A 26,731-nucleotide genomic window follows, 5' to 3' on the forward strand; every position below is an offset into this window, starting at 1 on the left:
GAAGACCCTAATTGCGTGTAACATGTCAAGTGTTACAAAGCTATCCTTGTCGAACTACTTCACTTGGAGTGTCCAAGTTCGAGCCTTCCTCGAGGGTCATAACCTCGATGACTTCATCTCCGACACAGGAGTTGTTCCACCAGCCACCGTCACCACCGATGGTGTCACGACAGCCAATCCATCGTTTGCTACCTTGTCCACCAGCCATCTTGCTCGATTCATCACTCCTTACATACCACCATTCATCGAATCCACCTAGTGACGTCCTCGAGTGATGATCCTACACCGGAAACTGACGAAAGAATTACGGAAACATCGACTGGCTCGAGTCAACACCAGCGGATTCCTCTGATGTTTCGGACACTCCGACTATCTCGAATCCGGATTCACCAGCCTCACCTGCGCATGATCCTGATGTCCACCAACATCTACCAACTCTAGCTCCAACTCCAGCTCCGTTGACCTCGACAAATGCTCACCCGATGATCACGCGACGCAAAGCTAATATTATTAAGCCTAATCCCAAGTTTGCTCTCATTGTTTCATATTCAAAGACCGACATTCCCTCCACAGCTGTTCAAGCATTAAAACAATCGGAATGACGCAACGCTATGTGCGAAGAAATCAACGCCCTAGTTCGAAACAGAACATGGGATCTTGTACCACCACATGACGCGATGAATTTGGTAGGATGTAAGTGGGTTTTTTGGGTGAAGCATCATCCTGGTGGCTCGGTTGATCGGTTCAAGGCGAGGCTTGTGGCTAAAGGCTTTCATCAAAGATCGGGAATTGACTATCACGAGACTTTTAGTCCTGTGGTTAAACCAGCTACCATTCGCCTCATTCTCAGTCTTGCAATTTCCCGCAAATGGTCCATCCGACAATTAGACGTCAATAATGTCTTTCTACAAGGAAAGCTACAATCGTGGGATTTGATATTATCTCCAGATATACATATTACCTTATAGAATTGAACCCAATGACCTCGAGATGACTTTGTCATCTCTCAACCACTACGCCACCAATTAATAGAATCATTGTTTTTAAATCCCCATATGAGTTGGTAAAGATTTTGTCCTTCATACGAGAGATTAAAAGTTCAATTCTTTCTCCACTCGTTTGTAGTCTGTCAATTACAATTGATTTATCTTTCACATATGTGAGTTGATGTGTCCAAAAGATTGCAGATGGAGTTCACACGAATAAAAAAATCACATTATAGCCAAAAAGAAAAATATATGTGAAAGGATATTTTTTATTTACTCACAATCCACCTTAGAATTGGATTCTATTTTTTTACCAAATGTCGGATATTAGAGTGTGTAATACATCGATTTAGATGAGTTTAGCCCAATTTAATATAAATTGATTTGATTAGCTTAACTTTTATGCAGTATGGCATAATATAGAGATTCTACTGGATTGCCGTATAATTCTATAAATTAAAACCATTAATAAATAAAAGAGTTTGCATTATCCCACAAATGATGAGATTCATACAATATTGTTTATGACGAGACGTTATTGAAAATTACCAAAATAATATATATATATACATTGATTTGTGATATTTTATATATTTTATTATTATCTCTATTTTCTTTTCAAATGCATAAGTATATGACAAAATAGTATTTGTAAATTATATAAATATATGCAGTGGTTCGAATTTGGCTGGAAAGGCTCAATCTAGACCCTTCCCCGCGGCTCATTTACATGCAAGGAATTTAATGTATTTAATGTATACAAAAAAATAAATAGATTTGCATGGGGTTTACGTACGTACGCGTTTATAGAATAAGATTTGCCATGCATTTTCAGGAAACCTCGGCGGTGATAAATAAAGATTATTTGGTATTATATTATTATAACGAAATACGGTATATTTGTATAATCCATATAAATACGACTTTGCCAATATTGACAACGAAGGAATTCGTGGATAAGTGGGATTGTTTGACAACGAAATTTGAAATAAAATAAGAGAATATTTTCTTGTTAGAGAAAGCGAATGTCATGCCACTAATCATGTGCATAAATTTTATTAAATTAGGTCCCCATCCCCATGTGGTAGGACGACATTTTTTTCCTTCCAAAAACCGTGTTTTAGCGCAAGACTCGACAAATTTTATTTTTAAAAACAAATCTTGGAAATTTTTAAATTTTTTAATTGGCCTCAACTTTCTAAGTCTTCAGTTTTATCTATTTTTTTCCATCAACTATATGAATTTAAATTCCAAAAATATAAAAACCGACATATAACTTTGATTGCGACACATAATTTGTGTGTTTTTAATAGATCATAAATGATTTTTCCAAACAAATACATTTTAGATTTTATTGGTTTATTACTAATTCCAAATTTGATGATGTTAGTATATATTTAGTTATGATTATAGATGTTAAAAAAACAAGTTAATATCAATTTATCCAACAGTTGGTGGTCTAGTGGTCGAGCGCTCACAGATTCATCTTTAAAGTTCTGAATTCGATCTCACGGATGGTAAAAGATGTAATTTTTGGACAAAAATGATCTATATAGAAAGATTGATTCCGAACTTAAAATGGATGTAGTCGAGACGCAGATTCGGAGTAAACATCTTGGTTGTAAAAAAAAAAGTTAATATTAATTTAAATTAGTATAGATTTTTTTATATTTCAAATTTAGATTATATAAATAAAAATAAGTACTTGCCATCGTGAATTAAAAAACGTCGAACTCTATATAATTTTAATATATTAGATTATCATAACCTGTCTAGGTTCCCAATTACTGTACACATGACATGATGGGCCCCATAATCATCTTCATTAAAATTGGTTATGGTTTAGCAAACAAATTATTTATTCAGATTAACGATCAAATTTAACAGCGCCAATTACGCAGCTTTTGGTTGTCAAACTATATTATTTTTAGGCCACTAAAAATATTTTTATTTTTCTTAACGATCTATATGCGTTTAATCATATATTATTATTATATTATTACTTTCTCAAGACATAATAATAATAATAATAATAATGATAAATTCTTTTATGGGGTCTTGAATTGAACCTACACCTACCAAATAATTGTTCTCCTAATAATCAATTACCGTTTTTTCACGAAATAATATTAATGACCACATTATTAACTCTTTTTGTGAAAGCTATTAATATATAGACCCGTATTTCTAATCAAAAAATAAACGGAAAATCAGTTTTTGGATAGTTACAAATTATATATCTAGTTCCATCAAGGTCCAAACGTTATATATACATATATACACACACATACATATACATATATATACTCTGTGTAGTTGTGTGTGTGTGGGTTGGGTACAAGAATTAGAGGAAATGTCAATGTGGAAAAGTGTCCATGAATTTTCGATGGTGCCATCCAGCTGGTTCCGTAGCTTCGGAGCAACAAAACATCCACATTTTTCTTTTACAATAATTATAATTACTTTTTTTTAAAAAAATAATTACAAATTCATATACGTCATATTTATGTGCATCAAACAGATTCAATTACGTCCAAAAAATATGAGATCGAATATTTTTTACATATTGCGATAAAAGTTTCCTGGAATTTATTTAAATATACCCATACATATAATATACGAATTTGTCCAAAAAATACACAGTAAGAACAATGTGAAAAAATTGGAGATGACGTGTGGACCCCACTCACAGACAACCTCGCAGAAGCACCAGATCACTCCCTCCCTTGCCTTCCCTTTGCTTTTTAACATTCCATCTCTCTCTCCCCCTCATTTTATTCGTGCGATTTCTCTGGCCAGAGAGATTCGATTTGTTGCAATTGATTAGATCGGAAAATGTCCGCTGCGCCGTCTCCGGGAGCTACTCCGGCACCAGCTCCGCCGTCTCCTCCCACGAACTCCACAACTCCACCCGCCTCCCACCGCCACCCCCCCTCCATCTCCTCCGCCACCAGACACCAACACCACCGCACCGCCGCCGCCGACACCTTCTCCACCGGCATCCTCTCCGCCTCCGGATTCGACTCCCACGCCAGTCACTCCGTCTCCTCCGTCTCCGAACACACCGTCACCGCCGGAGACTCGGAGCCCGCCGTCGAGTCCCTCGAGTGGAAGCTCTCCGCCTCGGACACCGTCTGGTCCGGCGGATTCTTCGCCGTCTCCTCCGTCGGATTCCGCTGCGATATCATCGGGAGTGGTGGCTGGGATTGTGATCGCTGGAGTTGCCCTGCTCGTGGTGTTGACTCTGTTGTTTCTCTGTTGTAAGAAGAAACGTAGAAGAAGAGACGATGAAGCTGGTTACTACGTTCCGCCGCCACCTCCTAAAGGTAAGAACTTTATCAGGAAAAGAAATGGATCTTTGGATGAATTACTGTGATTATCTTGATTTATCTCTATGAATATTGCTTTTTTTGCATGCTAGTTCTGTTATCCAGATTTGTATTTGTCTTTCAGATTCGCTTCAGTTTCATCTTTGTTTGCATGTCTCTGACTTGGAATTTCAGATCTGCGCAAGTGTTCTTTTTCAGAAATGGTCAAATTCGTTGGATATTATAATCGATCTTGTTTTGTTTAGCTCCAGGGTTGTGATGTTTCAGATTCAGACATGATCTCAGTTCTCGTTTAATCCCTGCAATTCCTGTTCTTGCTTCTCTCAGATGGGCCTTACGGTCATCAGCGGCCGCAGTACTGGCAGCAACAGAACGCACCTCCACCGTCCGACCACGTGTTGACTTCAGCGCCGGCGAAGCCTCCGACCCCTCCGCCGCCCCCGCCCCTGGCTCCTGTCATGAGCAGCAGCGGTGGCTCTGGCTCCAACTTCTCGGGACCAGACAATCCGATCCTTCCCCCTCCTCCTCCTCCACCGGCACTCGTACTGGGTTTCTCAAAGAGCACGTTCACGTACGAGGAACTTGCGAGGGCGACCAACGGATTCTCGGAGGCGAATCTGCTCGGACAAGGCGGGTTCGGGTACGTGCACAAGGGCTTGTTGCCTAACGGGAAGGAAGTGGCTGTGAAGCAGTTGAAAGCCGGGAGTGGTCAGGGAGAGAGGGAGTTTCAGGCAGAGGTGGAGATCATAAGTCGTGTTCATCACAAGCATTTGGTTTCGCTCGTCGGCTATTGCATCACGGGACATCAAAGGATGCTCGTCTACGAGTTCGTTCCCAACAACACCTTGGAGTTTCACCTGCACGGTGAGACGAGTTTTTCATAGTTCGTCTGAATTACGGATCCGGTACCTGAGATTTTTAGGTTATCCTAACCCTAGACCGAGCCTAAATCCTTCGGGTCGCATGAGATATTACCCTTTTTCGAATCTGTTTTGGTCAGGTATCCAAAGTTTCAGATATCCGAGATCATTTTTCGGTTATCTATGGTACCTGAAATTAAAAGGGTTATCTATGATATCCAATTCGAGTTTTCTTCCCCTCAGCCATAGATCTTACCTTTTATGCCTTTCTTTGAATTCTTTCTTTTGACAGGGAAGGGACGCCCGGCCATGGATTGGGGCACCAGATTGAAGATTGCTCTTGGAGCTGCCAAAGGGCTTTCATATCTCCATGAAGATTGTAAGTATACATATATATATATATGTGTGTGTGTGTGTGTATGTGTATGTGAATGGTTTACACTTATATTATATATGTGCATTAGACAGAGACTAGTATTGCAAGATAACTAAATGGAAGTGTACACTGTTTTGTTTTCAGGTAACCCTAAAATCATTCACCGTGATATCAAGGCGGCTAACATACTATTGGATTTCAAGTTTGAGGCTAAGGTTATATAAATATATGGCCTCGTGTTGTTTCCGTTCTTGTTTGCATGTTTATGTTACTCAAAGTCGTTTCTACGTATCAGGTTGCTGATTTCGGTCTTGCAAAAATCGCTTCCGATACCAACACTCATGTGTCTACCCGAGTGATGGGGACTTTCGGGTAAGAAGATCATCTTGAAAGTCTTTTCCAACTGGCCAGATCTTTATCGTTCTCTAATCTCTATAAACTCGGATGCGGATTCAGGTATTTGGCTCCAGAATACGCTTCGAGCGGGAAACTCACGGAAAAGTCCGACGTTTTCTCCTTCGGTGTGGTGCTCTTGGAACTAATAACTGGCCGCCGTCCTGTTGATTCGGACAATGCCTTTACAGATGACAGTTTGGTGGACTGGGTGAGTGATATTTGCTCGTGTTTCCCGTTTCGCATTACCCGCTTTTTTTTACTCGATTTTTATTACCAACCAATCTTCTGGGGTATCTCCTAAACCCTAAACCTACCCGTGAATTGAGAAAAGGCACGGCCTTTGCTTAGCCGAGCGGGTGAGGAAGGAAAGTTCGACGGTTTAGCTGATCCAAAGCTGAACAATGAGTACGATGACGAGGAGATGGCTCGGATGGTGGCCTGTGCTGCTGCATGCGTTCGCCATTCCGCTCGTCGTAGACCTCGCATGAGTCAGGTAACCTAATTTCCGACCCTTTGACCCTTTTTTTTCCGCGGATATCATCATTAGCCACGACTTCTCATCGAGTAAGAAGATCATAACCTGGGAACAAATCTGACGATAGTGTCAATTTCTGTGTTTGTAAACCTGAGCAGATTGTTCGGGCGCTCGAAGGGAATGTATCTTTATCGGATCTGAACGAAGGGATAAGGCCGGGTCACAGCACGGTGTACAGCTCATACGGAGAAAGCACAGACTATGACACGAACCAATACAACGAGGACATGAAGAAGTTCAGGAAAATGGCGTTGGGGACGCAAGAGTACGGGGCAAGCAGCGAGTACAGTAACCCGACCAGCGAGTACGGGATTTACCCGTCGGGTTCGAGCAGCGAGGCCCAAACTACTCGGGAAATGGAGATGGGGAAGATCAGGAAAGCCGGCCATGGCTACAGTGGACCATCTTCTTAGCCAAATTCAAAGGAAAAAGACCGGTGGATTGCAGGTTTTTAACTGTAAAGATTCGAGGAAATGCTTCGTAATTCTAATTGATACATACGTACGATATAAGAAGGTGATTTCTGGGGTTTTTTTGTTTGTATTGTGGATATTGAGGCCGAGGATTCTGAGTTTGATCATTCTTTTATTCTTTTTGTATTGAAGCTGTAATGTTGATGCCAATTGTTGAGGTTTCTGATTTCTCTTTGTGATGATCATCAAGAACCTGTCCTGTGATGTGTATGTACGTATGTATGTATATAAATGCTTCAAACTGTATGTAATGACTCCATTGACAAACAAAAAAGCTCCTCTTTTTTTTTAAAAAAAAAATCAAAAGTCCACGCCTTTCGAGTTCTTATATGGCGCGAGACCTTGCCAAATCATATCAGAAGCAAAATCTTTTCCAGACAATTCGGTTCCGGTTATGTCTGGAAGGAACCCGGTTATCAGATAGATGCCAGCATCAGAATCGGTTCTGAGCAAAAGCAGAAGAAGAAACCATGGGGGATTCGGATTCAGACCATGAAACCGGCATTGTCTCTACTTCTGATAAAAAGTATCACCTTTCTTAACCAGGGAAAAGCTTACGGCGGCTTCATGAAAAAGATTCATCATTGGAAAGACAATCAGTTTAAAACACTTTCCGTCTTCCTGTTTGTCATTTGCTGTAAAAACACGAATTTGCAAAAAAAAAAAAAAAAAAAAAATCATACCCCGCGTTGGCCTCCTCGGTCTTTCAACGTCTCGAAGGAAGACGTGAACCACTGCTTCCAAGCCGCGTCTTTCTGCTGCTCGACCCACGAGAGAAAAGCGCTGTCCAGCAAGCAGAAGATATTGACGTAAAGCAGCTGGTACCTCACGGGTACGTATCGGAAATTCGCAATCTGAAGCAGAGGCCAAGCCCCGCCTTCAAGAACCAACGCCGGTAGGAAATCCCTCTTCAATCCTTCTTTCACTTCGGTCGGGTTCTTTCCCGTGGCGAATCCCATGTACGTAAAGAACACTAGTAGATCAAAGGGTCCGAATATAAGGCCGTCCATCGCGACTTTCGCAGCCACAAACCGTGCTGTCTTCGGTTCGTATAGAAGCCTTAGTTTAATGAATCTGTCCAATCCTTCGTACCTGCGAAAAAAACACAGAAGGGGATTCGAGACAGAATACTCGAGACTAGTGTCTTGAACAATGCATTTTTATCGGGAACTCGAGTCTCAGTGTCGTGGAATGAAGCAAGAAAAAGACAGAATACTCTCGGGATAAGCGACATGGAGAAAGAGGATGAGGTAAACCAACCAGAAGTGGCCAATCGGTCCTACAAAACCGAACCCAAACATGCTTGTGATGGCGACCCGCTTCCAGTTAACCTTGAATTCCGCATCTGCATCTGTATCTTTATCCGCGTTCTGATATACGGAAACACAGATTAATGTTCATCTCGACGTATAAGCAGTATCTCCTCCCGACATATAACTAGAACTCAAACCAACATTCAATAAACTCAAAATATGTTTCTTACAAATCTCGAGGGCAAACAGAAAAACATCAAATGACCAAATGAAAGTTGGGACTTTTCAAAAAACAAAAAACCATTTTCAGGGTTTGCTCAAATGTCCGAACTGGCGAAAAGAGAAACCGAAAGCTGCAATGGAAAACGTTCTTTCATGGTACCAAAGCGATCTTTTTAGGGCGATGCAGCCATCAGGAAATGCAAGAGGTTTTCGTCCCGAGACGATGAAATCAATGACTCTTGACTGATTATATAACACATCGCGGATCAAAAATTGTTTCTGAATCATCGACCAAGAATATGAATTTAACATGTGAGGTGATGCCAGATGTTCTACATGTTCTTGATTCCTTAGTTCTAGGATTCTCTAATCTCTCCATAGCAAACAAGATTCCAAGGAATTGATACTCCCAACATTCCAATGCCTCTACACCACTGAATTCGATCCCAGACTCCAAACAGGCAAACTAGCACGCAAACAGAAGAAAATTCTTGAAGAAAGAATGGGAAACAACAAGAGCAGTAAACTATGTCTAAGCCAAAAACGCCATCGCCATTGAGCTGCTAAAAAGCTCACTGGTTATTGATTGTCAAAACAGCATTAGGGTTTAAAACCAGTCCTTCCAAATATCAACGCATTCGCCAAAGCCCACCCAAGAAACCTATCGACATAAACTACAAGGTGAGAAATTTCGCGAAATCTGGAGATACCCAGATGTAGAAATCAACAGGGATTCAATGAATCAAACTGTAAAAACCCGGAAATCGAATAGGGAGACCCGATTCAACTGGACAGGAGCTCTCAGAAACAGACCCATGGAGTGAAATCGATACGGGAATCGATGATGACTCACCGGAATACGATGAAGACGGCGTTGAGCGGTGGAGTGAGTGATGTACTGAGCGGTGATATCGCCAATGCCCCATAGAAAACCGGAACTGATGACCTGGGTTTTCACCGGATGAACCGCGAGGCATCGCTGGTACCATCTCCAAAGCTTCAACATTGACCGACCCGCCGAGAGAGAGAGAGAGATTAAAGATTGAAGATTAGAGCTTTCTTGGGACAACGAGGGAGAAAGGGAAGGTTTTCACTTTTGTGGAATCCTTCACAGAAAGCTTAAAACTGCCAAAAAAAAAACCATGGACTGGACGCCGTCTCCCTCTCCCTCTATTGGATTCGCCTTGATGTCTCATGTAATCTGAAATCTTTGTTATCCATTGACCTCTTGTGATCAATAGAAAAATGCAAAAGGAAAAGACCAACCTTTTTCCTTAATTCTATTATTCGCACCCAAAATTTTTGCCCCTTTCACTTTGGTGTGTAATAATCTGTAAAAGAAGAAACAATATGAATAGATTAAATCTAAAAGTAAATGAAAGATTAGCATCTAATACAAAACATAAAAGATATTATTAGTTCAATGGTTGTTGAAACATGGTGGAGTGGGGCACTCATCTCTCGCATGACTAATGGAACAAGCAAAGCAAAGATTAGAGTACCTTGAATCAACTAAGCTACAAATTGAACAAAAGGGAAACAAAAGAAGAAAAAAATTTGTCATTTTCGGGGAGAAAGATTGAAACTTTCAATAGTCGTGATGATGATGACGAGTCTTCTTCACCTGCCATCTCCTCCACTATCCCTGCAAATATCTGATTCCTATTCAAGATTTTTCAGAAACAACCCATTATCCTCCATCTCCTCCCGAGTCCATTGAACGGGGACCGTAAAAACACACTTCTGCATCGGCGGTGGAACCCGACTGCGGTAGAAGCAGTGGAGGCCGAGATGGGGGGCGACAAGAGGGGAGAAATGGGTTGGTGCCGGTGGCGAAACCTGTGTTGGCATTTCGTCATTTCATACCAGAGCCATAAATGCTCCGGACAGATGATTGCTAAGAGGCGAATTCAGCATCAATAGCTTCATTGGTTTTCCTACAATGATTTTCTGAAATCTCAAGTCCGATGGATTATTTCAAGCTTCCAAGGGGTTTTGGTATGGCCTGAAATTGTGTACATGATAGAACATGGTCTTGGTGATGCAACCACTCGATTTATCTGCCGTTTCTTGTGCTGTTAACTACTCTTCTGACTCCATCTTCTGGTGAAGGATGATAAGATATTGCTTGTTTGAGAAAAGATTTCTGATCCAATATTTTCAGATCAAAGTATTTCAGGAACTTGCACAGACAGGTAGTAGCAAAGGAAGGTGACACAATGGAGTTATCATCATACAAGTTGCCCTCTCGCTCGTTTTCCTTCTCTAAGACAAGGAAATATTGATCATAAAATGGGAAGAGAATTCTCCTGTAAACAAACCCTTACAGAAGACACCTTACCAATACCTTGCGGGTTGGGGTATCTTTTCCTCTGAACGTGGATAAACAAGGAGTTCTTGACCTACCTTTCCTTAAACATGTAGGCTCCAAGACCGGAAACTCGTGGTTTAACTTCAAATTTGTAGCGTGTATAGGGAAACTCAGCCACTCAAAGAAACACAGGAGTTCTTATTAAAGGTTAAAGAATGTCATCTCGTCTCACTAAATTCTATGATTCTGGTGTTACTGAAAGATGTGTAGAAGGAGCGGAGGCCAAGCTTCCGATGCGCAACACCTGACTAGCTTTTCCGACAAGGTTCCCACGTCTTTGACTATGAACCCATATTGATTACATCTTGGAATCAAACGTATCACACACCAGAAGAAACAAGATCAAGAAGAATTGGAGAAAGAAGGGTCATCAGATAGGAGCGAAAGACTAAGTAATATGATTAATCATGGAGATTTTATCATCTGAACTATGCGTAATTAAATCATCACTTGACCCTTCTCATTCCAACACTGTAATCAATTTGATAAACCCACAAGAATTGATTTTTAATGACAAAAAGTTTAAAACTTGAATGAAAGATATGAAAAAAGAATCGGCCTCATAGAGAAGATTAGGCTTTATCAACATGGATTGATTCGGACATATGCTTGTCTTTTGTTAATTTAATCATCGGCCGAGGAACGAACAAAGAGTAAAACATTATGGAAGAATGGACTCAGAATATGGGTGGTGATATAACAGGATGGTCGGCAAATTCGCCATTGAAGGCCAATTTTACGACGAACGAGACCTTTCACTGATTTCATCGTCACCGTCCATTTTCTCCAGAAAAACATAAACTTTGCCGGAAAATCTCATACAGAAAAGCCAAAGAAGAAAACTGTTTTCACAGAAAACAGATCAACCATTGAAATCGAGTAGACAGGGAACACAAACCCGTTCGGCGGCTAATAAGAACCCTAACCGAAGTGAGAAACGACTGTAATGTAAAGGTCTCTCTGCTCATGCCTTTTTATACAGAGCAAAATTTTCTGAGCTAGGGTTTTTGGGCCCTTTTGAAAAGTTCATTAAGATTTCGCCACGTGTACTTCCCTACATCGGACGGTAGTCAATTTATTCCCATTGAAAATAGTTTTCTAACTTAATAATGGTATATATTATTAAACAAAATCTCATTTAAAAATCCTAACTTTCTAAAATATATCAAATAACCATCTTAATTTTAATTATATTTTAAATATTAAAAATATTTTAAATTAATATTTTTATAATTTAATATTTCAATTCACATTGAAAACAATTTACAATTTCAATTAATTTTTTTATGTTAAGAATATTTTTTAATGAATATATTGTTATCAAAGTTGAAGTTGAAATATTTTACAAAATTGAATATTTATATAGATTTTTTCTAAAAAAATTAATTTCGACTGTGTAATATTTATAATGAATGAATGAAAAATAAGAAGCTGTATATTACAATGTAGAAACAAACAATGTTTTACACAGACAGTGACTGATCTCACAAACACACTTCCATCATCTTCTGACATCTAAAACTTGGAACATCAAATTCATAATCAAACCGAAACTGGAAATCAAAATGAGGCAAAAAAGATTTGATCTTTTTATATGAAATCTGAAGTTCATGAAGAGACTTTTGACTATATCAGTTTCTTTCCACTCTACTTCTACTTCTATCGGGTGCTACTACTCTCCCATCAAGCGTCGACAGAATCTGAGGCATCGACATTCCTCCCGACACAACGATCTCTGCACGATAAACGCAAACCGAACATTCACGAAACAGAACGTAATCATATCCTCGATGAAAGTGACTTTCGAGTTCTGAATCCAGAATCAGGCAGTCATCCACTTGTGAGGGTTTGTGTTTCTGGTTTGAATGAACTGGCTCTCAACATTATATCATCATAATCATCTCCAACCTTTGACTAGAAATCATGCAAAATGAAAATCAGTGGATCCCTCACCTATTCCTTCCCGGACAGAGAGATTTGGTCTTATGACATCCTTTGTATTGACAAGGAATATATCTCCGATGTAGAGGTGGTTCGTGGGAACGTATACACAGCAAAGTTCCTCCTCCGCTGCATAATTCTGCAGGGAAGAGTGTTTTCAAGTTATTTCGGAAACTGGGTTTCGAGAAAGAAGACTCGGGTCAGCGTAAAACGCATCTAGGGTTTCCTCGAGGTTCAATTTCCAGGAGAAAGATGAAAGAATTGAGTCAAGTGCCTTTGGCTTTGGTTACCTGGAGTAGAACAGTTGATGTGATAAATCCAATGGCGTATTCACCAACACGTGGATGCCTTATAATAGCGACTTCCTTGAAGGCCTGAGTATTTTGATCTGAAACATATTCCGAATTGGATATGAGAGTCATCCGTGAACCGTGATCATGGCTCAACTGAATGTTATAAAAGATTGATGATCATACACAAGTGAATGATACCTGGCGATATGGCAGTACTGATTTGCTTGGAGGCATTATAGATGTGGCGAACAAATGGCATCCGCTTGATAAACCACTCTCCTAGGTTTAGAACCGATGCTCCCAGCCATGAAGACATGAACACCCCGACCAAGAAGATGAATGTGATGGATGTGATAAAGCCAAGTCCTATAAATCAATGCAGAAAAGCGCTGTCATCAAAAGGTATATTCTAATTTCTACACTCTCTCTTCGCTGTAGCACTGATTTTCTTGCTTTAGACAGCATATATACACTCAGTAAGAACATTTTCTTGAAAATTAGTGATCATTGATCATATCGCCAAGAGGGAATGGGGGAACCAGACAGAAATAGAAGGAAATGTGAAAAAACTTACCGAAAGTATCAATTCCTAATTGAGCATATATCGGAGAGAAAAATCCGTCCATGAAATGAATGAACCACCAAGTCACATAGAATGTGATTGCTATCGGAAGCAGGATAACACTGCACAGAGACATAGAAGTCAGAATCTACAACCAGGCATTCGACCTATTACACGCTGACGCCAGCGAAGAAAAGCAGCACGGGCTTTCATCGTGTGATAGGCTGGAAAATTGAATATCTCATTCGAAGAGACAAGGAGGCACCTACCATCCAGTCATGAACTTCTTCGACGCCCAGCTTCTAATTAACTTGTAAAAGGTCTACACACATATGATAAATCATTATCAGGCAAGAACAATCAAGATACATTGCAGTTGAAATACACACTGAACTTGAGCTCTTTGAAAGATATGTTCATAAATATCACTATTCACTAGTCAATCCAAGGCCTCGCATCCAACACTCAATAGTTTAAGGGCCTTCCAGTAAACTGATGCAGTTCATTGGTACACAACAAAGGTCGATCTTTGTTGCCAAAACCCTAGTATGATCGGCTTAACGGAGGTAAAATACTGCAAACAAACTTCGAATTTGGGAAGTAACGAGCCGAAATTAGCATCAATCGTAAACCAAAGTCCCGAAATCGGCCATGTGCTTAAGGGTTCAGTGCAAAACCCAAAACAAATCAATCGAAACCTTAGTCCAAATTCTCATCGAATTACATAACCACCAACGAATAACCCTAAAGGAGGAACCATCAGGAAAAAAAAGGGGGAAAACCTATAACCTCGTGACCGGAGTGATGCGAAGATGAAGAAGAAGACGAGGGCTTCGCCGCAGCGCCATCGTCAGCATCGCCAGAATTAGCAACCGGAATCAGAAGCTCACGGTCTCTGTCTCGGCTTGCCATCACGATCGCCGGTTTCACGTCGCCCATCAAAAGTCCCTCCTCGGTAAAACAAAAAAAAACCCAGAAAAAAAAAAGAGAGAAAGGAATCGAACCCCTTGAACGAATCAGCAACAAAGAAAATGAACGAGAAGAATCGAAAACGAAGGAAATGTCGCCGATTTAAGGGGTCAAAAAGCTTCAACAAGGAAAAACCTTCCCAAAGCTTGACTCTTCTCGGTGGTCGGGGAGAGAGAGAGAGAGAGAGAGAGAGAGAGAATGTTTAAATGGGATTACGTCTCATTAGACTCTACAATAATTAACATTAGTTTTTCTAAATTGTTTTGTTTCTAATTTGACTGACCAAATTTATATGTATTTTTATATGGTGGCATAACAATGTGGCACTGCCTATCTGTCCCATAATTCAACCGTTAGGTATTTGTGTTAATCATATTCTAAATTTCCAATTCAAATATTTGATTATCTTAGTTACTAAATATGGATATTATTTCAATGATTAATCTCTTTAATACCTAAAACAATCCATCCTCCGCACATGCCCATTTAGTTTTTTTTTAATTATCTTTGGGACAACTCTTACTTTTGGATAATATCATTATTCCATTGTCATCAATGATTAAACAAAATTTACCATAATATCTAACAATTTGATATGGATAAAGTTTTATTTCGAGAGATATTTAGGGGTCCTTAGAAACTATGATGATTTAATTTGATTTACATATGGCATATAATGTTACTTATCGATTTGGAGTTATGATATTGATTAGTCATTATATCTAAGTTAAGTATATATTATTCAAATAATATTTCAAATGGACCAAAATGACTAAAATTTTGAAACTATATTCATAACTTTTCTGAAATTGACCCAAGACGAATGGTTAACAGTTGGTGCAAAGCATTTAGAGGTTGGTGGTTCGATTCCTGGTTGGAGAGTTTTTTCACATGGACTGTCCGGTCTTTTGGAAGATGTAGTTGGGTCAAAGACCCGGTGAACTTCCGGATTAACAAAATAAAAAACTTTTCTGAGATTGAAAACAAGATCAATGCAGTCTAATTGCTATATTAATCATATCTGCATTAATTTGTTACAAGAAAAGAAGTGTACCTCAATTTAAATTTTAAAACTATTGTGGTGTTCAATGAAAGTTTTAAGTTTCCAGGGCTTAAAATGAAAATAAAATGCTATGAAATTAAAGACAAGGGAAGCCATTTTGTTGATTGTTAGAACTTATGGCGGCAAAACATCAATTTCATAGTAATTGAGGGACATATTTGTAATTATGATTAAAGTTTTATATAAGTATGATTATTCGAAATTTATTCCGAATTATATATTTTTCCGAGAGCCATTATCATGAACATTGGCCGCAAACCAAATGGTCTCCTTCACAGTTCTCGAAGCACACCACCTCTTCCCTTCTCTTCTCCACAGTAAACCACAACCACCACCGTTTTCTCGGTGTTTCTGTCATTTTCTACCCACTTTCTCGCCTCCCAAACACAGTCTCCACCCGAAATTCTCCAAATTCCTCGTCCATAGAGCTCGTCTTTGCAGTGTCCACGCATGTTTGCCTCAAACTCATGACGGGATTGAGCGTAAGGACGTTCACAGGAAGGAGAAGAGACGAACATGTTCTAAAGTTTCTTCTTCAAGGTCTTTGAATGAGAGAAAAGGTGAGAATTTTGCTCAAACCCATTACAGAACAAAGGGTAAGGATAAACAAAACGCTGAAACAAAGACTGGAAAGGATAATGGCCGAGCAAGAAATCTCGCACCAGCGGAATTCAAGGTTTCGGTTGAGGAAAGATCTTGTCTTTGCTCTAAAGATGAGGAATTTTCTGTTCAGGAATCAAGAAATGATGTCATGGCAGAGGTTAATGAAGAAATAGAGAAAACCCCTGAAACGAGAGGAGAGAGAGGTAAGAGTAAGAAGGTGGAGGAATGGGAAACTAAGTTTAGAGCTGAATTGGATATGTGTTCGAAGATAGGTGATGTAATGGGTGCTATTAAATTGTACGACAAGGCTCAAAGAGAAGGAATCAGATTGAAACAGTACCATTACACTGTTATACTGTATCTCTGTGCTTCTGCGGCTTCAGGTGTTGTTTGTCGTGCTAAAAGTGGAAGAGGTGTCCGAGTTTTGAATTTCACAGGCGACTCAGGCAGTGTTTCTATGGGGAAAAAGAAAGAAAAACATGATAATTTCGTCAACAATGGAGATTTCGATGAGACAAGATTCGTTTCAGGTGCAGAATCTGTGAATTTGGATGGTGGTTTTGCTGAAAAGGAAGAAGATTTGTTTACCCGTTGCCAAGAAGAGAATGAATTCGTGGTGAGCGAAGAGATCAAGACGTATGCTCGCCAAAGAGGTTTGGAGATATATGGAAAACTAAACTCAGATAATATCCCGATGAACGAGGCATCATTGACATCTGTTGCTAGAATGGCTGCAGCAACGGGTGATGGTGATATGGCCTTCGAGATGGTGAAGCGAATGAAATCAACGGGGATAAACCCTAGACTGCGTTCTTATGCCCCTGCATTATCTGTGTTCTGCAATGGTGGAGACGTTGAGAAGGCGTTAATGGTCGAAAAGGACATGTTATGTAACGGTGTTTACCCTGAGGAGCCTGAGCTAGAGGCATTTTTGAGGGTCTGCATTGAAGCGGGTAGGAGCGATAAAGTGTATTACCTGTTGCACAAGTTAAGAACAACCGTTAGAAGTGTCTCGCAATCCACCGCAGGCACGATTAGGAAGTGGTTTGAGAGTAGAATGGCATCAAGAGTAGGGAAGAGGAAATGGGACCCGCGAAAAGTAGAGGAAGCGGCAAAAAATGGAGGTGGAGGTTGGCATGGACATGGTTGGCTTGGTACCGGAAAATGGGCGGTGTCAGATACAATAATTGGAGATGATGGGTTTTGTAAACGGTGCGGGGAAAAGCTCTCGATAATCGATCTTGATCCCACCGAAACAGAGAATTTTGCTCAGTCTGTTGCTTCTTTAGCTAGGAAAAGAGATAAAAACTCAAACTTTCAAAGATTTCAGGTAGTGATGTATACTTACACCTGCCCTTTTTTATAAGCTCTAATCTTCCACATGGATTCTAAACACGGTGGAGAATGTTTGCAGAAATGGTTGGATTACTATGGGCCTTTTCAGGCTGTGATCGATGCTGCTAATGTCGGTCTTTACAGCCAGAAGAGGTTCGTGCCCTCAAAGGTATACTTAAAGAATTCTTCGTCAAGTTCATACACACACACATATATATGTGTGTGTGTGTGTATACATCCCTGGCATTTTCTCGGTTAGCCATTGATGCAGAGTTTTTGTTTTCAGGTGAATGCTGTTGTGAATGGAATTAGACAAATGCTTCCTTCTAGGAAATGGCCGCTCGTCGTTCTGCATAACAGAAGAGTTGTGGAGACTAAGAAGGAGAAACCTTCCAATAAGGCGATGTTCGAGAAGTGGCAAAATGCAGATGCTTTGTATTCAACTCCATCCGGATCCAACGATGATTGGTGAGGAAATACATGCGTATGTATGTATGCACATACGCACATTCACGTATTTTTAACGTATTCTTGTCAATTTCTCTGCATATGATAAATTTATCTTCAGGTATTGGTTATACGCAGCTATAAAGTTCAGGTGTTTGATCGTAACAAACGATGAAATGCGAGACCATACGTTCCAGCTTCTGGGCAACGACTTCTTCCCCAAGTGGAAAGAAAGGCATCAAGTAAGTGAAAGATCTCGCCTTTCGCATGAATCATACTTTTCTCGGTGATTCGTGATGTCTTGTTTTTCTTCTTCCGATTTTTCACCTCGATCACTGGTTTTTTTACCGATCAAAGCATTTCATTCCCTCTGTTCTAAGGTGCACTTCAGCTTTTCTGAGGCTGGACCTGTGTTCCACATGCCACCGCCTTATTCTGTCATGATTCAGGTAAAACAATATGCCGCCATTGATGCCCATTTTTGTATGGAAAGACGGGTTTTTCTTACAAGATAATCTTAAATCAGGAATCGGTGAGAGGTCACTGGCATATTCCTATCAACCCGGTTGATGATCTTGACGAAGACGTGAAATGGTTATGCATTGTACGTAGAAACTCACTTGTATCATCAGGGCAACCTTCTCCATTGGGACAAGAAGGTAAGTAAAACAAGAAAGTAGCACCCAGTGAACTTGTTCTGTCTGCTCATGTTCTTCATTGTACTTCCATGGCTTCCATTTGCAGATATGTAAACCATATTGAGCATTTTGGTCAAGTGTATACTGTTTTTACCATGAGAATCTGATACATTCTTGGAGAAAAAACCCAGATTTGCAGGATGATAATAGGAAGATCGGATCGATCGAGCCAGCTGAAGTAAAGATCGAGAAAAGAGAGCTCGAAACCCTAGAACTGTATCAAAGCCTGAGAAGCATTGTTTCTGGATCAGAGACCTCATCGGATAATCACAGCTCGGTTTTACCCGAACTCGAAGCTGCCGAGAAGCTCGCCGCCTGTGTATTACATTTCGATATTTGAAGACTTCGGAACAATGAAACAAAACGCTCGAGGCAGGAAACGTCCCTGAATCCACGGAGAATGACCCGAAAACCACCGTTGATTCTTGGGAGAAAAACCCTTTTCACTGCCACAAGATTTTCGCCGGAAATCTCGAAACCTTGAGGTATGATATCTTCATTCTCTGCTGATTTGACCCGAAAACCGCAACGTAGGAACGAAACCCAGATGAGAAAACTATGGGACTGTACGGTGTAGGGTGAAGAAGCTCTGTAACGGCTTTCATCTTCTTTAGTTGAAGATATACGCCATTGATAGACTTTCTAGTTTCTCCTCTGTCCCAAGAAACAAAGACAATGAATGAGTTACCCGGTTTAGAAAAATCATACCGGTTTGGTTTATGTATCGAATCGATTATATATCGTTCTGTTAAGATCGGTTCGGTTTTGTACAAGTGAACCGAAATGGCCTCCTCTATTATTACAATTTACACTTGTCAATGCCCTCTCCTAAAACCATTCAAGTTCTCCCAGGTATAAGTTTTGTACGGCCATTTTAAATATATTTATCATATTAAATGATGATATGGTTATTTACACGTACGTGTCCAATAACAATTAATAAGTTTTAATATGAGGTATTAAATGAAAGCGGCATATATATATTTATATAAATAATCAAAATGTACTTCGGGAAAATTTTAAATTTGAATATTTATATATATATAATTTTAATTATTTCGCATTTATCACGGCAACAAAAGCGGTCAACATTGGCAAGAATCCTGTGACTCAAATAAATAATATTCACTTTTTTCACGAAAAAAAATCCAATGAATAATTTGGCAAGAAAAAAAAGGATATAATTAACATATGTAGCTTATTTGTTGGTTTCATTTTTTTTTATTTTGAATTTGATAAAGGTATCATGGCATTTGGTCGGATTACAAACAAATCTAGTTTTATTAATTTTATTTATAAAAATATTTATCTGGAGCTATATATCCTTGGCTATATAACTTATATTCCCTTATGATTGCTTTGTTTCACATTGGATTTAGAGTAGATATTTTAGATTTTGCTTCCATTATTTTTTCTATTTTTATTTTGAAAATATTATATCTATTTATTTATCTTATATCATGTTTTGATTTGTCTTCCGTTTTCATTAATCAAAATGTTTATTTTTTAAAATATATATATATATATATATATATATTGTTTATTTTACTTATATAATTTTAAAAATAAAATCGAATCAATTTTAAATAAAATTTCATTAGATATAAGATAATTATATATTATTAAAAGAAAATATTAATTACATGAGGGGTAAGTTGATCATCCTAACGTTCAAATTCAAATGGATTCCATTTTTGTCGCTTGGTCACATTCAATGTCTGCTCTTTGAATGTTTCCCAAATTTCTAACCATATTAAGTGCATTGAAATCAAGTGGTGCATTTCATACAATCCTGATTCTAACATTGTCCATACACTGTTTGTATATTTATCACCGACACTCGTGTAATCATTTTTGGACTGATAGTACATTATAATATAAAGTAACAATTAATAATAATATCAAGCTGAACTTTTCATATGAACTTTCACATTTTTAATCATATCAGTTTTGAATAACATGAACTTATACATATGTGTGTGTATAATCATAACAATTAATAATATTAAACGCATTGAAAAGCATATGAATGTCCATGGACATATACATACATATATATATATATATATAAAATTTGGTATCAGTATTCATATCCATTGTTAGAGAGTTGGCTATTATGGATTTTAAAAAATATTTTTTAAAAATAATTGATTTCTTTAGTTTGAATTATCTAATACTAGTTGTTAATCACGTTCTACGCAAATATATATATATGTTATTAAGTTTGAATTTATATTTCGATTCTATATTAATTTATCATTAAAAATAATTTTTTTTAACCTGCAAGTCTCGGGCTGCAACAATGAATTTTATATTTGATGAACCCATAGCTGATTTTAGAATATTCGGGGCTCAAGAATTCAGTGAAATTATAATTAATTAATATTTCCAACCCACCATATTGAAATCGCCTCTAATATTATTATACAATGCGATGAGGAATTAAAAAAAATGACGAGAGGGAAACATTCATTCATTTATTTAATGCAAAAGCTTTGATTAATTAACTGAAGGTAGTTTTTTTTGTCTTATTAACCGTAAGCACCGTTTTTTCGTGTTACGTGGACCTTACCTTCTTCATCTTCTCCCTCTCTCTCTCTCTCTCTCTCTCTCTCTCTCTCTCTCTACTCTCTCCATAACGAAGATCATCTTCAAGATAATCCTTCTCTCTTCCTCTATTGCCCTAAAGATTCCTCTCTCTGACATAATCCCAAAAGATCTATCTTCTTGTTCCCTTTCGTGTGAATTTACGAAACCACGAAGAAGTCAGCACCTGGATCTTGTTTGACTCCCCTGCTTTAGCTCTCTCTCTCTCTCTCTCTCTCTCTCTCTCTCTCTCTCCCCATTACCACTTGCAAATGCGGGCAATGCCAGAGAAATTTATTCACTGGTTTTGATAGGAATCTCCGTCTGAGGAGTTTCTCTCATCTGGGTCGGCCATTTTCCCTGGAAAGATCCTGACTTTCTCGGAAAATCTCGAGTTTTGAAGGAAAGTTTCGGCCTTTCCCGAAGAAATCAGAGGAAGAGGAATCGCCGAAGAGCTTGATTTTGGGATTTGCCTTCTAGTTTGGTGAGTTCTCCTGACGTTTAATCATGTTAGGGAATCTAATTAAATCTTAATTTAGAAGAAATTAAAAAAAATCACAACTTTTTGTCTCAACTCAGTAAGAATCAAAGGTTCTGTCATGATCAAACCAGATTGAAATTTCTTAACTGGGATGTGATTGCAAGAGATCTGAAGCCAATCACTTCGTGTTGACCATTTTCCCACAATCTGATTGCAGAAACATGCCAGAGGGGAATCTTAGATCAGGCGTTTACAGATCGTTCATAATGTGCGATGATCCAAGAGGAGTTGTCGAGTCTGGAGCCATCAGAAAGAAGAAGATCCAATGGAAAGGGAAAGAACAGAGAGGGGGAACGTGCGAGGAGAAAGCCGAAATGCTGAAGAAGATGAGCCTTGAAACCCATTTCGAGTCTTCACCTGAACCTTCGTTGCAGCTCTTGAGGGTGTCGAGAGGAATTCAGAAACTGAACGAGGCAATCGAGTCTTGGTCCAGAGGGTTGAGCCATGAAGTGAGGCCTGACCAAGTTGCTAAAGATCTGTTAAGAGGAGCACTCGACTTGGAAGAGTCATTAGCTTTGCTCGGTAGGTTTCGAGAAGATTCTTCCGAGGATATGAACCCGAAACCGAGGAGTAGTGGCCACGGGACAGGGGAAAGAAACGATATGAGGTTTCGGAGATCAATGTCTGATAGATTCGTGGAGCAAAACCGGGAGAAAGTGGCTGAGAGGAGGAGGATTCAGGACGGGGTTTCGTCACGAGATTGTTATGAAGAGCTGAGGAAAGTGATCAGAGAAAGCTTTGCCCGGCAAAACCTTTTGCCCAGGACAGCAGAGGGAACGAGCTCAACGAGCCGCTCGAGCCAATCTTCCAATGTCCATGGAAATGATTCTGGTTCTACAAAATCCTCCTCCTTGTCATCAGATATTCCACCCAGTAATAGCGTTAAAGGTCCAAATTTGATCGCCAGGCTTATGGGTTTGGACGGATTTCCTGAAGAACATGCGAAAAGAACCGTTCATATCGATAAACCAGCGATCAAGAAGCCACCATCCGAAGGTCCAGAAGCTGTAAGAATCAACTCAGTGAAGGAAATCTCTTCACGATCTCCACCACCTTATCTTCTGAACAATTGTCGCCCTGAAGAGATTCCTCCCTCAACTATTGTGCTCATCAAACCTATGCGCGATCCGCTACCCGAAACAGAAGGAAAAGTGAAAAGCAAAATGCCCGTTGTACCCAAGAAACCGAGTATGAAAGGAGAGGTTCATCCAAGAATGATTAGTCAAAGAAAAGATCGGGCCACGGGTCCTACTAAAACAAGCAACAAAACGAAACTACCGTTTGGTCTGACCGTGAAAGACACAGATATGAAGAAAACAGCAAGGAAACCCGACGAGAAAGGAGCAAATAAGACTAAGCAAACAACTACTGGAAATATCAAAACCTCGAATGCTGCAAGCAAAGCTCTAAAGCCGGTGGTGACCGATAAAACTGTGGCCAAGAAGAAGGATAACAAGTCCAATAATTCGTCTGAGACTTCAACTAGACGGCGTTCAAAGTTGGATTCAAACCCTACTGGAGAACGGAAACAGATACGAGCAAGGAAGGCCGGAGAGACGAATAGACTAAACGTGAGCAGATCTTTTTTCAGTCTTTATGATGAAACATGTTATGTAGATTTACAGTATAGTATAATCATCTATGCAGGCAAAGAAGAACCCTCGTAAAAAAGACAATGCAGGGAAGGATCGTTCTTCCGATAATGATTCTATCTCTTCTCGTGAGACAAATATATCGGTAAACCAGGCTTCTGCAGAGGAGGAAACCACATCTTCTGAGCTTCACCTTCAAGGTTATCATCCCTTTGGTTCTTAGAGATGTGCCGGTTTCCTATAAATGCGGTTTCCACATTTCAGAATCCATGCTTAACAATGACATGTTCTGATTTTGCTATGATAGGCCATGGCCATGACGAGAATTCAGAAACTTCTACGGTTTCCAAACATCACGAAATCGAGATCCCGCTGAAATCGTTCCTCTCCACCTCTCCAGATTTCCTCAGCTACGCCGAGGGTCTCTTCGACATAAGGGCATCTCCAAAATCCACCAGAAACGGCAACAGCATTGTGATTTCCGACCAAAGACTTGTGCTTGACTACGCAAAAGAAGTAAGCCTTCAACTTTCGCGGAAGACATGCCCTGAAAGACACCGTGTATCCATGGAAGAGCTGTTAATGGAGGTCTGCAATGGCTTCGAGGCTCTGAGGGGCTACAGTAACACGTTGTCAGGACAAAACTGCATTGGCGAAGACAGTGTTCAGAAGATGTTGGAGAAGGATTTAAAGGGTACGAGGAAGGCAGAGATGGTGAGTGGAGTTTGGGATTTGGGTTGGAGAAATGGGTTTCGCGCTGACGATACTCATCGAGTTGTGATCGACGTTGAGAAACTGATTCTCTTCGGTTTGATAGAAGAGATGCTGTCTTGATCTTTTTGGTCTTACACATATATATACATATATATATATATATATATATATCAGTTTAAGGTATATGACAAGTATTGACTCTCCATGTAACGTACGGCCTTTCCTCTGAGGTGGGTATTGTAAGAAATTGAGCCGAAAACTTTTCCCCTTATTTTTTTTCGGAAAATTAATAAAAATATTTCTTGCAATATTTCAAATTATCTGATCAAAATGATAATATTTCTTGCAATACCTATATCATATATGTGTATATGTATGGTAAAAGTTTCGGTTTAATTGTACATTTCATTCAGATTCATTTAGGAAGAATGTAAATCTATTAATCGATTAAACATTCAATGGGGTTTCCATTATCCAATGGAATTAATGATTATGGATAATAAATAATTTAATTTAAAGACAATTTTTTTTGTATAGATGCAAGGGTACGTGACGTTGTACGGCCCAAAAAAATAGACCCCATGGAGGGAAAGAATTTTTAAAATTCCAAACCAAAATGATACTCCGTTATAAGTTCATTCCGTTATAATTCAGTTGGAATAAATATTTTTCAAAACAATTATGTTTTTTGGTTTTTTATATCAGTTTTGAGTTCGGCTTATTCGAAGAAATTATTATTATTATTGAACAGATTGTTACTGAAATCAACATATATATGTCTACTGCTGATTTACCCCCATTCGACCATGACAGCTTGGTCTCAATCTTCTCAATTATTATAATAACTTTTTTATTATGTATTTTATTTAAATAAAGCCTTATTATTCCAATTATATTTTCCAAGCGAAATTTAAAATAGTATAATTCAATTTAAAAGTAAATAATTATACAGAAAATAAAAAGACGAGAAAAAGGCGCAAGGACTTGGTCCCACAACACATCTGTAAAATAGGAAAGACAAGCTGCAATCACCCAATCCCCGAGTCAAACTCGCCACGTCAGACCACAAACATGCCACGTGTCGTAACCACAAATCATACCACCTCTATTTATACGTGACTAATGAACAATTAACGTCTTAATTAGTCATTAAACACGATACTAATTAATCATTACAGAAGACGACGATAACACAATACGACAAAAAAAATAATGGCAAGCTTATCCGCCGTGGCAGCTTCGCTTCGTTTCAAGGCAGTCAACATGGCAAGCCCTAGGGCTCTTGTCCCCGTCACGACAAAACAGTTCCACGTACCTTTTTTAACACTAATTTTTTTTATTACCTTTAATTTTCTCGTATGTTTTTTTTGTTTTGCTTATGATTAGCTTAATCATATGCTAATACGAGGTTAACAAGGGTTATTATGATTTGATTAATCTTTTTTTTTTCGCTTGATAATTTATAGCTGAATTCGAGGAATTATGCCACCATCAATGACACCAAGAGGGCCGCTGATTCTGCTCATCAAAAGGTTATTATTTTTGTTCGATGTTTTTTTTTACATAATTTGAATTCGTTGGCTATTATACGATTCCTTTTATATGTTATAAGGGAGATATTATTAATTTACACAATTAGTTTTTAAACCTACATTAGGACCTTTGTTTTAATATATGTATAAATGGTTATTCAGTTAATTCATAAATGTACAACACTTCCTTTATGTATATCTTTTTTTTATTGGACTTTATGTATATCTTTCTATTCTATGAATGGTTATTCAGTTAATTAGATCCTATTTACATGTATATCATGTACATAAACAAATTATTATTGATCTACCTTTTTTCGGATTAAAAAACTATTTTTTTGGCACTGAAAGGTCAAAGTTTTTGCTATAACTTCACCGGATATAATAATTCTAGTGTGCATTAATAACAAAAATAAAATCCTGTAATACCCATTCAATGATTGTTTTAATAATTGAAAGAAGTGTAATACCAAACATATATATATATATATATGTATATATGTCTGGTCCGACTAATCTCTTGCACAAATTACATGATATGAGAGAAGAAAATTTTGGTAGAGGATCCATATTATAACTGATATTAATTAAACCGAATTAAAATGGATGGGCTATAATAGGTGGCGAAGAAGGCGGACGAAGGAGCAAAGACGATATCGGAAGCGGCGGAGAATTTGAAGGAAAAGGCGAAGAACACGGCGGAGGAAGCTTGGGATAAGGTGAAGGACACGACGGAGAAGATCAAAGATACGGTGGTCGGAAAATCCGAAGACGCCAAAGAGTCCATCAAAGCCACCGCCAAGACCGTCGAGCGAAGCATGAACACCAAGAACAAGAACTGAAATTAACCAAATAATATAATAATTGATTAAGGACATCGATATTCTATAAAATTAGAGCTTATGATATCTACAATTATTAATAATATGGTCATGATGTGAAGGGTCTTTTGGTTATGTTGTATTGGGAAATTTTGACATTTTCCTAGGGAAGAATAATTTTGATGATTATATATATATATATTATGTTGGTTCAAATAAGTTTATTTGATTTC

General features: G+C 38.8%; 6 protein-coding genes across 8 annotated transcripts; 4 read left to right on the forward strand and 2 right to left on the reverse strand.

Annotated features, from left to right (window-relative positions):
* The first annotated feature begins 3,741 nt into the window (after positions 1 to 3,741).
* On the forward strand, positions 3,742 to 7,129 carry LOC104804592 (proline-rich receptor-like protein kinase PERK1). The gene is given in 9 exon segments (XM_010528905.2): positions 3,742 to 3,892; positions 3,894 to 4,312; positions 4,643 to 5,179; positions 5,468 to 5,554; positions 5,696 to 5,766; positions 5,847 to 5,923; positions 6,008 to 6,155; positions 6,279 to 6,440; positions 6,581 to 7,129. Coding segments are annotated over 9 exon segments (1,887 nt in total). The 5' UTR covers positions 3,742 to 3,821; the 3' UTR covers positions 6,896 to 7,129.
* A 34-nt stretch (positions 7,130 to 7,163) lies between these two features.
* Positions 7,164 to 11,730, reverse strand: LOC104804593 (PXMP2/4 family protein 2). 3 transcript variants are annotated; one of them, XM_010528907.1, is made up of 5 exons: positions 9,933 to 11,730; positions 9,284 to 9,761; positions 8,216 to 8,325; positions 7,639 to 8,047; positions 7,164 to 7,518 (listed from the first exon to the last, which is right to left on the reverse strand). In XM_010528907.1, the coding sequence occupies exons 2-5, from the start codon at positions 9,434 to 9,436 to the stop codon at positions 7,510 to 7,512; spliced, it is 681 nt and encodes a 226-aa protein (XP_010527209.1). In that variant the 5' UTR covers positions 9,437 to 9,761; positions 9,933 to 11,730; the 3' UTR covers positions 7,164 to 7,509. The 3 variants fall into 3 exon arrangements, with proteins under 3 accessions (XP_010527209.1, XP_010527208.1, XP_010527210.1); XM_010528906.1 differs by having other exon boundaries at positions 9,284 to 11,730; XM_010528908.1 differs by lacking the exon at positions 7,164 to 7,518 and having other exon boundaries at positions 7,552 to 8,047; positions 9,284 to 11,730.
* Positions 11,731 to 12,214: 484 nt separating this feature from the next.
* On the reverse strand, positions 12,215 to 14,760 carry LOC104804595 (protein CONTINUOUS VASCULAR RING 1-like). Its single transcript, XM_010528909.1, has 7 exons — positions 14,387 to 14,760; positions 13,867 to 13,919; positions 13,610 to 13,719; positions 13,234 to 13,401; positions 13,033 to 13,130; positions 12,755 to 12,881; positions 12,215 to 12,536 (listed from the first exon to the last, which is right to left on the reverse strand). Exons 1-7 carry the CDS (start codon positions 14,534 to 14,536, stop codon positions 12,433 to 12,435), a joined length of 810 nt encoding a protein of 269 aa, XP_010527211.1. The 5' UTR covers positions 14,537 to 14,760; the 3' UTR covers positions 12,215 to 12,432.
* A 1,114-nt stretch (positions 14,761 to 15,874) lies between these two features.
* On the forward strand, positions 15,875 to 19,531 carry LOC104804596. Its single transcript, XM_010528910.1, has 7 exons — positions 15,875 to 17,562; positions 17,647 to 17,736; positions 17,854 to 18,035; positions 18,136 to 18,256; positions 18,395 to 18,463; positions 18,541 to 18,673; positions 18,844 to 19,531. The coding sequence occupies exons 1-7, from the start codon at positions 15,892 to 15,894 to the stop codon at positions 19,050 to 19,052; spliced, it is 2,475 nt and encodes an 824-aa protein (XP_010527212.1). The 5' UTR covers positions 15,875 to 15,891; the 3' UTR covers positions 19,053 to 19,531.
* A 1,770-nt stretch (positions 19,532 to 21,301) lies between these two features.
* LOC104804597 lies at positions 21,302 to 24,416 on the forward strand. The gene is made up of 4 exons (XM_010528912.1): positions 21,302 to 21,782; positions 21,997 to 23,410; positions 23,487 to 23,631; positions 23,739 to 24,416. The coding sequence occupies exons 2-4, from the start codon at positions 22,001 to 22,003 to the stop codon at positions 24,263 to 24,265; spliced, it is 2,082 nt and encodes a 693-aa protein (XP_010527214.1). The 5' UTR covers positions 21,302 to 21,782; positions 21,997 to 22,000; the 3' UTR covers positions 24,266 to 24,416.
* Positions 24,417 to 25,298: 882 nt separating this feature from the next.
* LOC104804598 (uncharacterized protein At4g13230) lies at positions 25,299 to 26,731 on the forward strand. The gene is made up of 3 exons (XM_010528913.2): positions 25,299 to 25,456; positions 25,612 to 25,677; positions 26,298 to 26,731. Exons 1-3 carry the CDS (start codon positions 25,358 to 25,360, stop codon positions 26,517 to 26,519), a joined length of 387 nt encoding a protein of 128 aa, XP_010527215.1. The 5' UTR covers positions 25,299 to 25,357; the 3' UTR covers positions 26,520 to 26,731.

Source organism: Tarenaya hassleriana, unplaced genomic scaffold, assembly GCF_000463585.1.
Source record: "Tarenaya hassleriana unplaced genomic scaffold, ASM46358v1 Cleome90, whole genome shotgun sequence".
Classification (NCBI taxonomy): Eukaryota; Viridiplantae; Streptophyta; class Magnoliopsida; order Brassicales; family Cleomaceae; genus Tarenaya; species Tarenaya hassleriana.

What these genes read in the sequence shown, in the direction of transcription:
- LOC104804593 (XM_010528907.1), bottom strand. Translation starts at nt 9,436, where the DNA reads ATGTTGAAGCTTTGGAGATGGTACCAGCGATGCCTCGCGGTTCATCCG. An exon ending in GCCGTCTTCATCGTATTCCG is followed by an intron (nt 8,326 to 9,283) that starts GTGAGTCATCAT and finishes TCCGTATATCAG; the next exon opens with AACGCGGATAAAGATACAGA. An exon ending in GGACCGATTGGCCACTTCTG is followed by an intron (nt 8,048 to 8,215) that starts GTTGGTTTACCT and finishes TTTTTTTCGCAG; the next exon opens with GTACGAAGGATTGGACAGAT.
- LOC104804595 (XM_010528909.1), bottom strand. Translation starts at nt 14,536, where the DNA reads ATGGGCGACGTGAAACCGGCGATCGTGATGGCAAGCCGAGACAGAGAC. An exon ending in AAGAAGTTCATGACTGGATG is followed by an intron (nt 13,720 to 13,866) that starts GTAGGTGCCTCC and finishes GTCTCTGTGCAG; the next exon opens with TGTTATCCTGCTTCCGATAG. An exon ending in CTCTGTCCGGGAAGGAATAG is followed by an intron (nt 12,537 to 12,754) that starts GTGAGGGATCCA and finishes TTTATCGTGCAG; the next exon opens with AGATCGTTGTGTCGGGAGGA.
- LOC104804596 (XM_010528910.1), top strand. Translation starts at nt 15,892, where the DNA reads ATGGTCTCCTTCACAGTTCTCGAAGCACACCACCTCTTCCCTTCTCTT. An exon ending in AGTGGAAAGAAAGGCATCAA is followed by an intron (nt 18,257 to 18,394) that starts GTAAGTGAAAGA and finishes CTCTGTTCTAAG; the next exon opens with GTGCACTTCAGCTTTTCTGA. An exon ending in CTTATTCTGTCATGATTCAG is followed by an intron (nt 18,464 to 18,540) that starts GTAAAACAATAT and finishes ATCTTAAATCAG; the next exon opens with GAATCGGTGAGAGGTCACTG.
- LOC104804597 (XM_010528912.1), top strand. Translation starts at nt 22,001, where the DNA reads ATGCCAGAGGGGAATCTTAGATCAGGCGTTTACAGATCGTTCATAATG. An exon ending in GAGAGACGAATAGACTAAAC is followed by an intron (nt 23,411 to 23,486) that starts GTGAGCAGATCT and finishes TCATCTATGCAG; the next exon opens with GCAAAGAAGAACCCTCGTAA. An exon ending in TTCTGAGCTTCACCTTCAAG is followed by an intron (nt 23,632 to 23,738) that starts GTTATCATCCCT and finishes TTGCTATGATAG; the next exon opens with GCCATGGCCATGACGAGAAT.
- LOC104804598 (XM_010528913.2), top strand. Translation starts at nt 25,358, where the DNA reads ATGGCAAGCTTATCCGCCGTGGCAGCTTCGCTTCGTTTCAAGGCAGTC. An exon ending in TCACGACAAAACAGTTCCAC is followed by an intron (nt 25,457 to 25,611) that starts GTACCTTTTTTA and finishes GATAATTTATAG; the next exon opens with CTGAATTCGAGGAATTATGC. An exon ending in CTGATTCTGCTCATCAAAAG is followed by an intron (nt 25,678 to 26,297) that starts GTTATTATTTTT and finishes GGGCTATAATAG; the next exon opens with GTGGCGAAGAAGGCGGACGA.